The sequence below is a fragment of the Hylobates moloch genome, unplaced genomic scaffold (genome assembly GCF_009828535.3).
Source record: "Hylobates moloch isolate HMO894 unplaced genomic scaffold, HMol_V3 SCAFFOLD_4, whole genome shotgun sequence".
NCBI lineage: Eukaryota > Metazoa > Chordata > Mammalia > Primates > Hylobatidae > Hylobates > Hylobates moloch.
In genome coordinates this window covers 95,913,648-95,926,898 of record NW_026652279.1, presented here as the reverse complement: position 1 = coordinate 95,926,898, position 13,251 = coordinate 95,913,648, and the positions used below count along the sequence as shown (strand labels likewise).

Genomic DNA, 13,251 nt, shown 5'->3' with positions numbered 1-13,251 from the left:
TTTTCAAGACCTTATCACAATTTGTATTTTCCTTTCACCCCTCTACTGGTGTACTGGCTCCATGCTCTATCTTGTTCTGGGCTGTGTTCTCAAGCCATACAGGAGTACTTCCTACATCTTTGTCAAATTATAGAAAGATCTATGGTTGACTGAGCATTCACATCTTAATGATAGGCAAGATAAATATTCTTTTTCTATTGCTAGTGGGGGTGTAAACTGATACAGCTTATCTAAAGATAAATTAGGCAATGTGTAGCCAGAGCCTTAAGAATGCTCTGAATGCCTTAACTCCAATTTGAGGAATCTTTTATAAAATGGAGATGTGTGGTACAATATTGAGGATAAGATGCAGCCTTTTTGAGAAAGATGCCTAGTAGGAAATTAATGAGCTTTCTCACAGTGCAGATATAGTTAGCGAAAGCACTCTCAATCTAGAATACTGTGCAGTCATTAACACCATGTTTTTGATGTTAAATAAAAAAGGCAGAATTGAAAACTTTATTTAATTTTACCTAAAAATAAATATATGTGTGGAAAAACTCCAAAGAAATAATTACTCTTTCATTTAGGTATATGATTACATAGTGAGATTCAGGGTTATTTTAACTTATTTTTTAATCTCATTTATTCTAAATTTTCTGTTTAAGAAAACAGCTCATTTAGAGCTGCAATTTTATAATCAGAATAAATTAGATTGTTTTAAAAAGCAAAGACTCGAGGAATTCAGCCTCATGTTTATGTATCTGAGATACTCTACCACATCAATTAGATTTAAACTGACATCATTTTTTTCCTATAATAAAAGCTGTCTAGGCTTCGTGGGTCAATTAAATAGTCCCTCCAAAAACACCCTCTGAAATGGGATTTTATGCCTTTTTCTGTCTACAACTTAATAAAGCTACTCGATAATGCTAGTGTCTTTTCTGGGATTTCTTGAGTTAGTTATTTGTTAATTTTATAAATATTTGAGTGTCAACTCTGCGAAAAGTAATTAAGCACAAATACGAACATTATTTCATACATAGTTCCTGCTATGAAGAGGCTTCTAATTCCAAGTTAACTCCTTTCAACTCTAATCCAATCCCAAGTTAAACCTTGCAGCTTTGCGCTAAATTGATGGCCTTGTCCTGCTGGCATTGGCAGGACCAAGAGCTGCCAAGCGTTGCAGCCATGAGCACTCAGGCAGCCTGTCAGGAAAGAGTAAGTAAGGTCAAGTTATTCTTAGCTGAAGTCTAGAAAGCATTAGCTGCCTTGTCGAGACTGGAATGAGAAAGCCATGACCACACTGCCCAAACCACTCTGGGAAGTGTTTCCAGTTCACTGGAACTACTGATAGATTAGTCCAGTGATAATTGTGGCTGAACATAGATTACAAATCTCCTGAGGACAGCAACATTATTTTAGCTTACATGGCTGCATACAATATGCACTGGAATCTATATACATACAGTTACAAGGATAGTCTCTTTCCCTCTTTCCTGCTCCTACACGTGACCCCAAGAGCATGGTGACTCTAAGGCTGCCTTTTCCTGTCCCGGAGATGCCAACCTAGAGCCATCAGACCCAGATGCCCCCGAGTGAGACTGTAATGGAGAGAGGTGACGGGGCAGGCCACTGGATGAGGAAAGCTTAACCAAACACCATTCTCAGGTTCTGTCAAATGAGTTAGCGCGAGGTGTGCAGTTGATGGAAAGGCTGTAGAACCCTTCTCTCGAGTGCTGCTGCAGAAAGACGGGCCCTCCCACAGGCGTCCAACCAAGAATCACCGGCACATCAGAGGCCCCGGCTGGAGCCCTGGGGTCATGAGGAAGAGTTCAAAAGAAAAATCGTACATTTCCAGATCTTCCACAGATAAGGAAAATGACCGGAAGGAGCAACGAAAGGAAAATAAGAAATCATATCCTATTTTTTTGTCCCATGCTCTTCATTCTAGAAAAATGTGAATCAATTAGAACACCACAATTAAACCTGGGTTTATAAAATATCTTTTAGTTAAAAACGAGGCCTTTCCAGGCCTGTCAACATGGGTGTGTCACACATGAATACACCTAAGTTAAAACATGAAACATGACTGACAAAACGTTATTGCTGGAGAGCACCTGGCAACTGTTTTACAATAAATAAATATCACTATGGAAACAACAACAGGTCTCTACTAGGGTTGAATCCTGGTGAAGAAAGCCCCCTTGGATTAAATGAGCGTTTTGAGTTAGGATATGCAAAATGAACTGGGAGCTCAGTTTTGGAGGAGCTGATGTAGGGGTGGAGGGCGACAGAGGCATAAAGGGCTGGGGAGATGACCAGAGGTGGGACGGGGTGACATGGCCAGGGAAACTGTGGCAAGGGCCTTCAAGAAGGACATCTCAGAGTTAAACGAGTGAAAGCTGAGGTCATGCGTGCTGCTGTGATGTAAACCTGCCGCCACTTCCATCTCCTGCAGACCCTCGGGTGAGTTGGCCTTTTTTGAGCAAGGAGACCATGAAAACATACCTTCTCGAGGGATTTGCAGAAATCTTAGGGAGGTCATGGGGCCTTTAATAGGGTGTGGAAAGGAGTTCTGAGCAATCCTAGCTAGAGCTTAAGGCAGGCCCCAGTAGATGCCTGGGTTACACAAGACTATTAACATCAAGGAGTTTCAAATACATATAAACACATTCTTCCCTATACCATTACCTTGAAATGTATGTATTTTTTAATGAGGAGATGGAGATAGAAAAGAAAATCCTACATAAAGAGTTGAATTTCAGTTTTAAAGTGCAAGACATCAGTGAGTATCCTGCATACAGCTTGCTGCATGAAAATTTCCTCTTGTAGGAATTTTGACGATGTCTGCCCTGCAGGGGAATCTCCCAGCAAATGGTCAGAAGATGAACAAGTGTGCCCCAACGTGCCGCTGAGAGACGAAGGAAGTGAGGTGGTCTTAATAATACATGTTCTTATCCCACCAGCCTGTAGAGAGGGAAAAAAGTACATCAGAAATGGAGAGTCTGTTGAAGGGGGTAAACAGAGCCTCTAAAATCACAGGCTACTCACTTCCAGGGTAGAGCCTGATGAAGAGCTTCCGCACCTCATCATACACCCAGATCAGGATGGCGTGCGGCACAGCCACAAACCAGTACTGAGCCCTGGAAGCAGAGGGGTGGAGGGTGAGCCCTGACTCATCCACAGGGATAGCCCAACCCTGCCCAATGGGAATGGGGCTTCTCTTTCATTTGTCCTGCTTTACTGCAAACAACGACAAACCCACGAGGCCCCACAAAATAAAGGTGGAAAGCTCCTTGTTTAACCTTCACTGTGACTGCTAGAAGCAATGTCTGCCTTTGAAGCAACCTGTTGGATGAGGATGAAGGCGGGTTGGTGAGGTCTAGAAAACCCATTTCCACTTCTGGAAAATGCAGAACAAAGTTTTGGGCTCATAGAGCATGGGATCAGTTTGACATCTTTTGAAAGACTTGGGGAGGAACCCTGGGAATCCTCAGGTTTATTTAGGCTGCAACAGCTCAAAGCAGAGTCTGGCTCTTTCCTCCATGCTGTTGAGGGTGAACTCACCTAAGCGTGGTGAAACTCAAGGCTGTGACACTTCCGAGGCCATAGGAGAGGATCAGACCAATGATGATCTGTGAGGCGATCCCCACCCAGATGACTTTATTTCTGCAAGACACACAAAAGCAGACAGACTTGGGATTCTTGTGGCTTCATGATCATACACCCAGAAGACCACGCCACCAGAAGAGTCAATGCCTCTGGGGTTACAGATGTGGCCAGAACTCGGTCTTGTGAAAAACAAATCATCATCATCCTTGCACGGCAGGCCCAGGGCTGCCCCAGGAGGCTGGGCACAGGCAGTACCTGAAGAGACCCTGCTGGAAGATGGAATTCCTCCGGGTTTTCCTGATGATCAGATCTGCTATTTGCTGGACTAGGATGCCAACAAAGAAAGCTGTGTAGCCCGTCCATTCTAGGTATTCCCTCTGGTACCTTGTCTGTTAACGGGCAGAGAAGGAAGAGACCGTGAAGGCTAAAAGAAAACTTTTAGGAAATTGCAGTTTAGTTCTCTATAGCTTCATGCTCTCTCCGCACCTCACCCAGACTGAGAGTGGACCACCTCCTAGTGTTTGGAAAGAAACATTTTTCTTTCTTGAACCAGCTGAGTAGGGAAAAATGTTAATTTAAAAAAAATTATCATTACTATTATTTTTAATACAGGCAGGGTCTCACTACGTTGGCCAGGCTGGTCTCAAACTCCTGGGCTCAAGTGATCCTCCCTCCTCAGCCTCCCAAAGTGCTGGGGTTACAGGCATGAGCCACTGCACCTGGCCTGAAAGATGTAAATTTATTTGGCCCCACTGTGGGTGTGGCTGGGCTGGTCACTCTTCTATACCAATGGCAAAGCTAAAGTAAAAAAAGGGACCTCTTGGCGTCTAGTCTGAGAAAGGAGGCTGCGCCATGAGACCTGGCGAAGGCCAAACACGTGTCAGCAAGGGGGCCCTGAGCCCTATTAACTGAAGCTTTCCAAGGCTGTTCAGGGACATGGAGGTCCTATGTAAGTCTGGGCAGGGCAATGAGCATGGAGAGAATCAGGTGGACTCTGCGGCAATTCCCGCCACTAACCCATTCCTGCCCATAGCTGTCTTCCAAGTCATTCACGTAGTCCGTCTCCCATTCTACCCGCAGGTTAATGAGAGTGCGGGGCAGAAAGCCCTCCTGTGCATAGACGGTGAAATACACAAGGAAAGCTCCCAGGGCTTGCATGAGGCCTGAAAGAACAAGAGAGATAGGACACAGGTTCTATGATGGCCTCAGGGAACTGCCTCATCCTGTCTGCTCTCGGTTGCCCCTCCCTCCCCAACCCAGGCCCCACAGGAAAACCACACTTTCTGGCTGTGCCCCCGACGCCAGTGAATTCAATTCTCAGGGCAGGCGCTGGTGTGATGGGGAAGACGCGCCCTCATCGTACCAATGTGCAGGTATGAGTACACAGCGAGCGGCTGGTTCACCAGCCTGTCCTTCTTCTTGTGGCGAGGCTTCCTGTTCATGATGTCACTTTCAGCTTTCTCGTATGCCAAGGCAATGGAGGGGATCTAGAGGGGAAGAGGCTGGTGAGGTCTAACCCCAGGATGCTCTGCTCTACCCACAGTAGGGGAGGGGGGCTGGGGTGGGTGGGGCACTGGCTGGATGGGGTGGGGGCATGGAGCTGGCCCATCCAGGTTATAGGCAGTAGAGGGCATGCTGTCTGTATGGGAATTTAAAAATAGTGCCTTTAGAAATCAGCTGCTTTTTATCACCCTGTGCTGGCAGTTCTGAAGGATGCTGGTTAGAAAACACTCTTCCCCTACAGGGAGGATTTCTTGTGCCATCCTCTCCCTCCAGGTGGGAGGACCTGCTAAAAGACAGATCATTGCGCCCCACCTCCAGACTTCCCGATTCAGGAGGACTGGGCTGGGGCCAGAGAATTTGCATTTCCTTCCTTCCTTCCTTCCTCTTTCTCTCTCTCTTCTTTTTCTCTCTCTTTCTCTCTCTCTCTCTTTCTTCCTCTTTCTTTTCTTTCTTTCTGGATTTCTTTCTTTCTTTCTCTTTTTTTAAAAGACAATGGGTGTACAACCTATTTCCATTCCTAGCCCAGTTATCTGGAATAACATTTTTATTTTATTTGTTCTTAATTTTTATTTTTTAAGAGACTAGGTCTCTCTGTGTTGACCAGGCTGGACTCAAACTCCTGAGCTGAAGCAATCCTCCTGCATTGGCCTCCTGAGTAGCCGGGGCTACAGGTGTCCACCAGTGCCCAGAGTGTGCATGTCTAACAAGTTCCCAGGTGACTCCCGCACCAGGTCTGGAGAAGCACTGCAGCAGAGCAAAGCAGGCAAATGTGAAGGGCTTGGAAAATGATCTATCAACTTTGGGGACCTCAATACCCCTCAAAGGGAAAGACATCTCCAGTCTCTCTAGGAATTAGGGATTACCTGGGTGTTGTAGAAAACAAGAGAGGGGAAGAGGGCAATTTGAAGGGCTAGTTTCCTGCTAAGAATTCAGCTTGCTGTCTGTTGCTTTCCCTGCTTGCCCACGTAAGCCACAGCCACATGGGCAGCTTAGACGGGGCTTTCTTTAAATGGATACCGGAAAAGTGGAAGGTTTAGGTGACATTACTGTAGGGCAAGGCTTTATAAAGTCTTCATAACTGCTACTTCTTCTTATGTTTAGGTAAAGGTCTTCCATGTTAGACTCTCTTACTTAACAAGTGGTGGCTGTGAGATTATCACTTTAGTCACTGAGCCCCCAGTGGTTATTTGGGTGATTAATTTGAGTGACAGCTTCATCTTCCCAAAAGAAAAGGGAGGCACATAGGCTGAAACTGACCAATGGCATTTCTTTTTTTTTTTTTTTTTTTTGAGGATGAAGACTCATGTCTTGAAAAGTTTGCTATAGCTCAGGTGCAATGACTCACGCCTGTAATCCCAGCACTTTGGGAGGCCGAGGCAGGTGGATCACTTGAGGCCAGGAAATCCCAACTCTACTAAAAATACAAAAATTAGCCAGGTGTGGTGGCACAAGCCTGTAGTCCCAACTACTTGGGAGGCTGAGGTGGGAGAATCGCTTGAGCCTGGGAGGCGGAGGTTGCAGTGAGCCAAGATAGCACCACTGCATGCTAGCCTGGGCGATGAGAGTGAAACTGTTTCAAGAAAAAAAAAAAAAAAAGCTCACTATAGAGTATTTTTAATTTCCAAACATTTGGCCGATGCCTCTGGTCCCTTGCTTTGAGGTGTGGCATGTGGACTGGTAGAATGGGCACCACCTGAGAACCTGTGAGAAATGCAGAGCTACAGGCTCCATCACATGGAAGCTGAGAAGCATTGAGTTAGTCCATCCTCTGCCCTTGAAGGTATCAACCCTGAACTTGATCTCCCCTGGGGCAGGCATCACACCCTGTTCCCTTCAGTGTCACTTACAATGTCTGTCCCTAAGTCAATGAACAGAAGGGTGATGGTGCCAATGGGCAGGGGGAGCCCGACAATGATGTAGATCAGAAAGGGGCACAGCTCGGCAATGTTCTTGGTCAGGGTGTAAGCAATAGTCTTCTTGAGGTTGTCAAAGATCAGGCGACCTAGGCAGAAAGGTTTCTCCTTCAGAACTTACTTCTAGTCCCCCAGACCACCCCGGCCCTTGGGAAGACCCTGAGACTCACTCACCTTCCTCCACCCCTGTAACGATGGATGCGAAGTTGTCGTCCAGCAAGACCATGTCGGCTGCATTTTTGGCTGCATCAGAACCTGCTATCCCCATGGCAATCCCAATGTCTGCCTTCTTCAGAGCCGGAGAGTCATTGACTCCATCCCCTGTCACAGCAACAACAGCATCCTGTGGCGGGGGACCCAGGGAGAAAGTGGGAGTGAGCAGGCCCAATGGGTTGCAGACCTGGCAAGAGCAAGGCAACCTCCCTTTCTCTTGAGGTTGCGAGGATGATTATGGCTGAACGGAAGGGCCCATTTAGAGGAAAAGATAAAGATGAGAAATCTTAGAAGGAGGAACAAAGATCTCCAAACAAGATGTGTGCAAATGAGGAAAACCTAATGCTCAGGTGTTTTATATCTTATGTCTTCACATTTTTTGTTTTAAATCTTTGCATTTTAAATCTTTCTTTACTCACACCTACCACAGTGGCAAATGCTTCACCGGGCTCTCATGACAAAATGCAGAGAGCTGGGGTGAGCCTTTCGGGGAACGTGTGGTGGGGGTCTCAAAGGAGGACAGGGGCCAGCCCACCTGAGAGGGTGGAGAGGTCAGGTGACGAGGATGAGCCAAGAACTCTCTCTTGAGGTTTCAAAGGCACCACAGCCTGATGTGAGATCCAGACCTCTGCACTTGCCCATGGACAGTGATGGGCCTGTCAGTCCTCTGGACACTGCTGTCCACCCACCTGCCTCTGACAACCCTCCACAATGATCAGCTTCTGCTGGGGGGATGTCCGGGCAAAGACAATCTCCTGGTAGTTGGCTAAGATCTCATCCAGCTGTTCCGAGCTCATGTCCTTCAGCTCCATGCCAGTCACCACAGCGGCCTTAGCATCCCTAGAAGGGCCAGAAGAAACTGGGTGAGGCCCAAGGGCAGATCTTAGCTTGAAACACTGTTCCAGGAAGGATGCTGGCTGAAGCCTCTCTGACTTGACCTGGAACCCAGTGTCCTTGATACCTAATGCTCTAGTGAGGTAACAGGAGTCCTGGGAACACTTTAGTCTCCATTTCAAGAGGGCAAACTGAGGCTAAATATAACACCATTTCTTGGTACCATATAACAATAGGTACCATATAACAATAGGAATAAAAAACCAGGTAGCCTTATCCCTACTAGAACAGGTGAGAGTGCTACTTCCTAGAGCAACACTTACTTCAGAAGTAAAAGGAAGTTAAAAAACTGCCCATTCATGGCCAAATGCAGTGGCTCATGCGTGTAATCCCAGCACTGTGGGAGGCCAAGTAGGAGGATCACTTGAGGCCAAGAGTTCAGGACCAGCCTGGGCAACATAGTGAGAGCACCTGTCTCTACAAAAAATTTTTAAAAATTAGCCAGGTATGGTGGCATGTGCCTGTGGTCCCAGCTACTCAGCAGGCTGAGGCAGGAGGATTGCTTGAGCCTGGGGGGGTTGAGGCTGCAGTGAGCCAAGATCATGCCACTACACTCAAGCCTGGGTGACAAAGTGAGACCCTGTCTCAAAAACAAAAATAGAAATAAACCCCCCAAACTGCCTGTTCATATGTTTTGGTCCTAGAATTCTTTTATGCCCAAACAAGGGGTAATAATTACTTGCTGTTGTTTATTTCGGATTTACAGAGTGTCATCTTTGTGCAATGTGCTATGGAGGCAGAAGTTTACTGAAGTCTTTGAGCAGCACTATTGCCTGCTGACTATAAAAGTAAGGTTCTAGGGCCTATTGATTATGCAGAGCTGTCTGAGCTACTCCCCTGCTAAAACTCTTCAAGGGCCTCCCACTGTGCTTGGAGCAGACCCCAGAATCCCTAACTTTAGCCAGCGAGCCCAGGTGAGGCCTGCATTGTCAAGCTTCCCCTCGCCTTGGGCTCTCCTTCCTGCCCGCTGGATGCTCTCAGTTCTGACATCCTCCACCCCCTGTACCCTAAGGCCTTCACAGGTCTCGCTCCCTGACCAGGAATGGGCATCTCAGCCACCTCAGCTTCTCATGGCTAACACTACATTTTGGCCTTCAAATCTCAGCTTAAACAATGTAGGTACAAACCACTGCAGGTCTTTTTCTTTACAATTTGCAAGTTTTGAGCTTTCTAGATCTGTTTTACCTCTTGGTGCTAAATATTGGAATTCTAGCACTTGACTCAAACTACAGGTCTTCTTAACTGCTGGCAAAAAAAAAAAAAAAGTAAGAGAAGAAAGAAGGGGTGTTTCTTTCCCCTTACATCTGCCAAGATGCAATTTTTATATGGTCGTGAAACTAGAGCTGATGAAGTGAATAACTGAAAACATTCACAAAAGCATCCACTTCACTCAGTGTGGTGATTTGTATAAAAATGTGTAATCCACTCTTCCCTTTTGTGGCCATGAGCAGAGTGGCAGTGGCTAAGAGGAAGTTCAGTCCCTTTGTGACTTTTGACTGAGGCAAGGATCATAAAAGGCATTTCAATGCACCTTCCCACATTCGTAGGAAGATTATGTCTTTCTCTCGTTCCAAAAAGCTGAGACAGAAGCACATTCTGGGGTCTGCTCCAAGCACAGACCCATCCATGCCTATCCCAAAGGATGAGGAAGTTGAGGTAGCACAAGGACACTATACAGGTCAGCAAATTGGCAAAGCAGTCCAGGTTTATAGGAATAAATGTGCCATCTATACTGAACAGGAGCACAGGAGGAGGCTAAGAGCAGGACGGTCGTGTGCGCATCACCCAGCAGATGGCCATCACCAGGCTAAAACTGGACAAAGACCACAAAAGATCCTTGAATGGAAGGCCAAACAAATCTTCCTAAGCAGGGAAGGAAAGGCAAATATAAAAAAGAAGCAATTGAGAAGATGCAGGAGTAAGGTATCTTATATACAACTTTCATTAAAAATTGCTAAAATGGGCCGGGTGCAGTGGCTCACGCCTGTAATCCCTACACTCTGGGAGGCCAAGGTGACAGATCACTTGAGGTCAGGAGTTCAAGACCAGCCTGGCCAACATGGTGAAACCCCGTCTCTACTAAAAGTACAAAAACTAGCCAGGTGTGGTGGCACATGCCTGTAATCCCAGCTACTCAGGAGGCTGAGGCAGGAGAATTGCTTGAACCCAGGAGGTGGAGGCTGCAATGAGCTGAGATTTCACCGCTGCACTCCACACTCCAGTCTAGGCAACACAGAAAGACTCCATCTCAAAAAAAAAAAAAAAATCTGCTAAAATGAAGCTGGGTGCAGTGGCACAAGCCTGTAGTCCCAGCTACTTGGGAGGCTGAGAGGGGAGGATCCCTTGAACCCAGGAGGTCAAGGCTGCAGTGAGCTATGATCACACCATTGCACTCCAGCCTGGGTGATCTACAGGACACCTTGTATCTAAAAAAGAAGACTTGGCTGGTCTGAAGGTAGTATTGAATTATCTCAACTGATTGTTCACAGTCAGTTACAGATCAAACTCTTCTACTCTTTCCCCTCTTCTCACTACTGGGTTTGACTACTCTTTAAAAAATTTCTTTTAGGCTGGGTGTGGTGGCTCATGCCTGTAAGCCCAGCACTTTGGGAGGCTAAGGTGAGTGGATCACTTGAGGTCAGGAGTTCGAGACCAGCCTGGCCAACATGGCAAAGCCCCGTCTCTACTAAAAGTACAAAATTAGCCAGGCATGGCGGTGGGCGCCTGTAATCCCAGCTATTCAGGAGGCTGAGGCAGGAGAATCGCTTGAACCCAGGAGGTGGAGATTGCAGTGAGCTGAGATCACACCACTGCACTCCAGCCTGGGTGACAGAGAGAGACTCTGTCTAAAAAAAAAAAAAAAAAAAAAAAAAATTTGTTTAAAATTCTAAAGTGAAAAAAAGTATAAGCCGATTACCTTACAAAACCAAACAAATAAACAAGCCTCAAACTTGTTTTCATAGAGGGATGTTATATATACTAAAGGGCACTGCAAGACTCTTAGACTTCAGGTACTGTTGCTGTGCCCAGAGGCCGGAACCCTGGTTGGTTGTCTAACTTGGTAATTTGCTATGACCTGACAGCTGTGTGTCCCTAAAAGACCTAAGTGCTTGGGGAAACTGAAGAGGTGCATTGGTCTTTCTCTCATCTCCTGCATGCGTGAAAGCATAACCCAGCTAATGAACATTTCTTCTCAACCTGAGAATTTGGAGTCTTTGACTCATGGAGACCAGGCACAGTCCAGGCCACTCTCCCGCATGCCCAGCTCCCTAGCCCTGTGTGTCTCCCTCATTACACTGACCACATCATTGTTAGCTTTGTTTCTGTCTCCTGGGCTCGACGGAAAGATCCCCAACAGTGTGGATAGTATTGTTCAGTTTGCTACTGTAGTTCCAGGTCTTGCCTGGTATATAGTTGGCACGCAATAAATACTTGTTGAAAGAATAAATACATGAGTGAATGTACAGTTGGATGAACATGATTAAACGAATAAGGATAAACATGACTAAAAGAATTAGGAGAAACAAGGAAAAAAACTTTCCTTAGGAAGCTTCCAATCTATTTATTACCAAATAAAAAAGAAGGGTGTGTTTACATAGCTACATGTTATGAAACCGGGTGGATAAATACCCAAGATGCTTACCAAGGAGGGTGCATGAAACAACCCACAGGGTTCTTACGATTCCAAATTGTGCAACTGCATCTATGGCAAGTAATTTCACATAAACCCTTTGTTTCAGTTTTTCTTATTCTAAATTGGGTACAAAGGTTTTGTGCCTAGGGCACACTGGATTTTGAAATTTCAAACAAGGAACACATAAAGGGTCATTTCATGGTATCAGTACTGTGCCTGGAACATATTAGCTGCTCAGTGAAATTACAGTGAATACATGGATATGCAAATTATAGCTCAAACCAGCCTAGCATCACTCTGAGAGCAAAAAGGTGATTTGTTCCAAGTAGTGCAGCTCTTTAGAGCCAGTGGGGCCCCATGGGTAGGAACTGGAATTTTTGCTATGCTGCTCCTGTGCTTACCATTTGTTAACTTGCTCCACAGCAATGTTGAGGCGATGTGCAATGTCTTCCACTGTTTCACTGTTGGCTGAAATGATCCCCACGCTCTTGGCGATAGCTTTGGCTGTGATGGGATGATCACCAGTAACCATAATAACCTAGAGCACAGACAACGAGAAGGCCCATGGGTAACGAAGAACTCGGTTGGCCAAAGTGGGGATGGTTCAGTGTTACCTACTCCGTAGTGCCCTGGGAGAATGTGGTTGGTGATTACAGTGGCAGCTCTGGATCTACGAAACAACTGTCTTTGGAGTAAACACTAATCCCATTGTGTGTACCCTTGCTCCTAAGCTTCATGCGCTTCCTCCTCTGACATGAAAGGAAGCCCTTCTCCTTTGATGCCACTTTATTTGTGAAAGGGCTGGTGAGTGTTTACTTGGGGGTAGCCCCATGTTACTTCAACAGTCTTAATACTAACCTAGTAATGATGAACATGGATTATGGGGGCTGAGCCTCAAGATTGAGTACTAAAGCCTTTTTTCTTTCTTTTTTTTCTTTTTTTTGAGACAGAGTTTCACTCTTGTTGCCCAGGCTGGAGTGCAACGGCATGATATCGGCTCACTGCAACCTCCGCCTCCTGGGTTCAAGCGATTCTCCTGCCTCAGCCTCCCGAGTAGCTGGGATTACAGGTATGTGCCACCACGCCTGGCTAATTTTTTTGTATTTTTAGTAGAAACGGGGTTTTGCCTTGTTGGCCACGGCTGGTCTGGAACTCCTGACCCCGGATGATCCACCTGCCTCTGCCTCCCAAAGTGCTGGGATTACAGGCGTGAGCCACCGTGCCCAGCCAATAAAGTCTTTTAGTATCTACCATGGACTAGGGCGAGATATGGTCACTTCAAGGCACTAGGAGATTCTTCTCATTGCAGTTACTGTTTATGTGGTTCATTCCACATAGACACAATCATTTCGTTTTTGTGGGACAGTTTCAGTAAACTTAGCACAGTGAAACTAGAAATAAAATAGGAATTATGATATTTACTTGAAGACACCTAAATACTGACCGTCTGCTACGAAAAACATGATTAGAAAGGAAAATGACATAAAGAGAGAACTTCTT

General features: G+C 46.0%; 1 protein-coding gene across 1 annotated transcript in view; it reads right to left on the bottom strand.

Annotated features, from left to right (window-relative positions):
- Window positions 1-2,669: 2,669 nt before the first annotated feature.
- Window positions 2,670-13,251, bottom strand: part of ATP12A (ATPase H+/K+ transporting non-gastric alpha2 subunit) — a 31,676-nt gene continuing 21,094 nt past the window's right edge. Inside the window, exons 14-23 of the mRNA XM_032149169.3 lie at window positions 12,153-12,289; window positions 7,913-8,063; window positions 7,185-7,353; window positions 6,945-7,099; window positions 4,958-5,081; window positions 4,612-4,757; window positions 3,850-3,983; window positions 3,550-3,651; window positions 3,034-3,125; window positions 2,670-2,949 (exon numbers count right to left, since the gene is read on the bottom strand). Of these exons, the coding sequence (XP_032005060.1) occupies window positions 2,921-2,949; window positions 3,034-3,125; window positions 3,550-3,651; window positions 3,850-3,983; window positions 4,612-4,757; window positions 4,958-5,081; window positions 6,945-7,099; window positions 7,185-7,353; window positions 7,913-8,063; window positions 12,153-12,289 (1,239 nt within the window). The 3' untranslated portion in view covers window positions 2,670-2,920. The remainder of the gene's footprint in view (window positions 2,950-3,033; window positions 3,126-3,549; window positions 3,652-3,849; window positions 3,984-4,611; window positions 4,758-4,957; window positions 5,082-6,944; window positions 7,100-7,184; window positions 7,354-7,912; window positions 8,064-12,152; window positions 12,290-13,251) is intronic.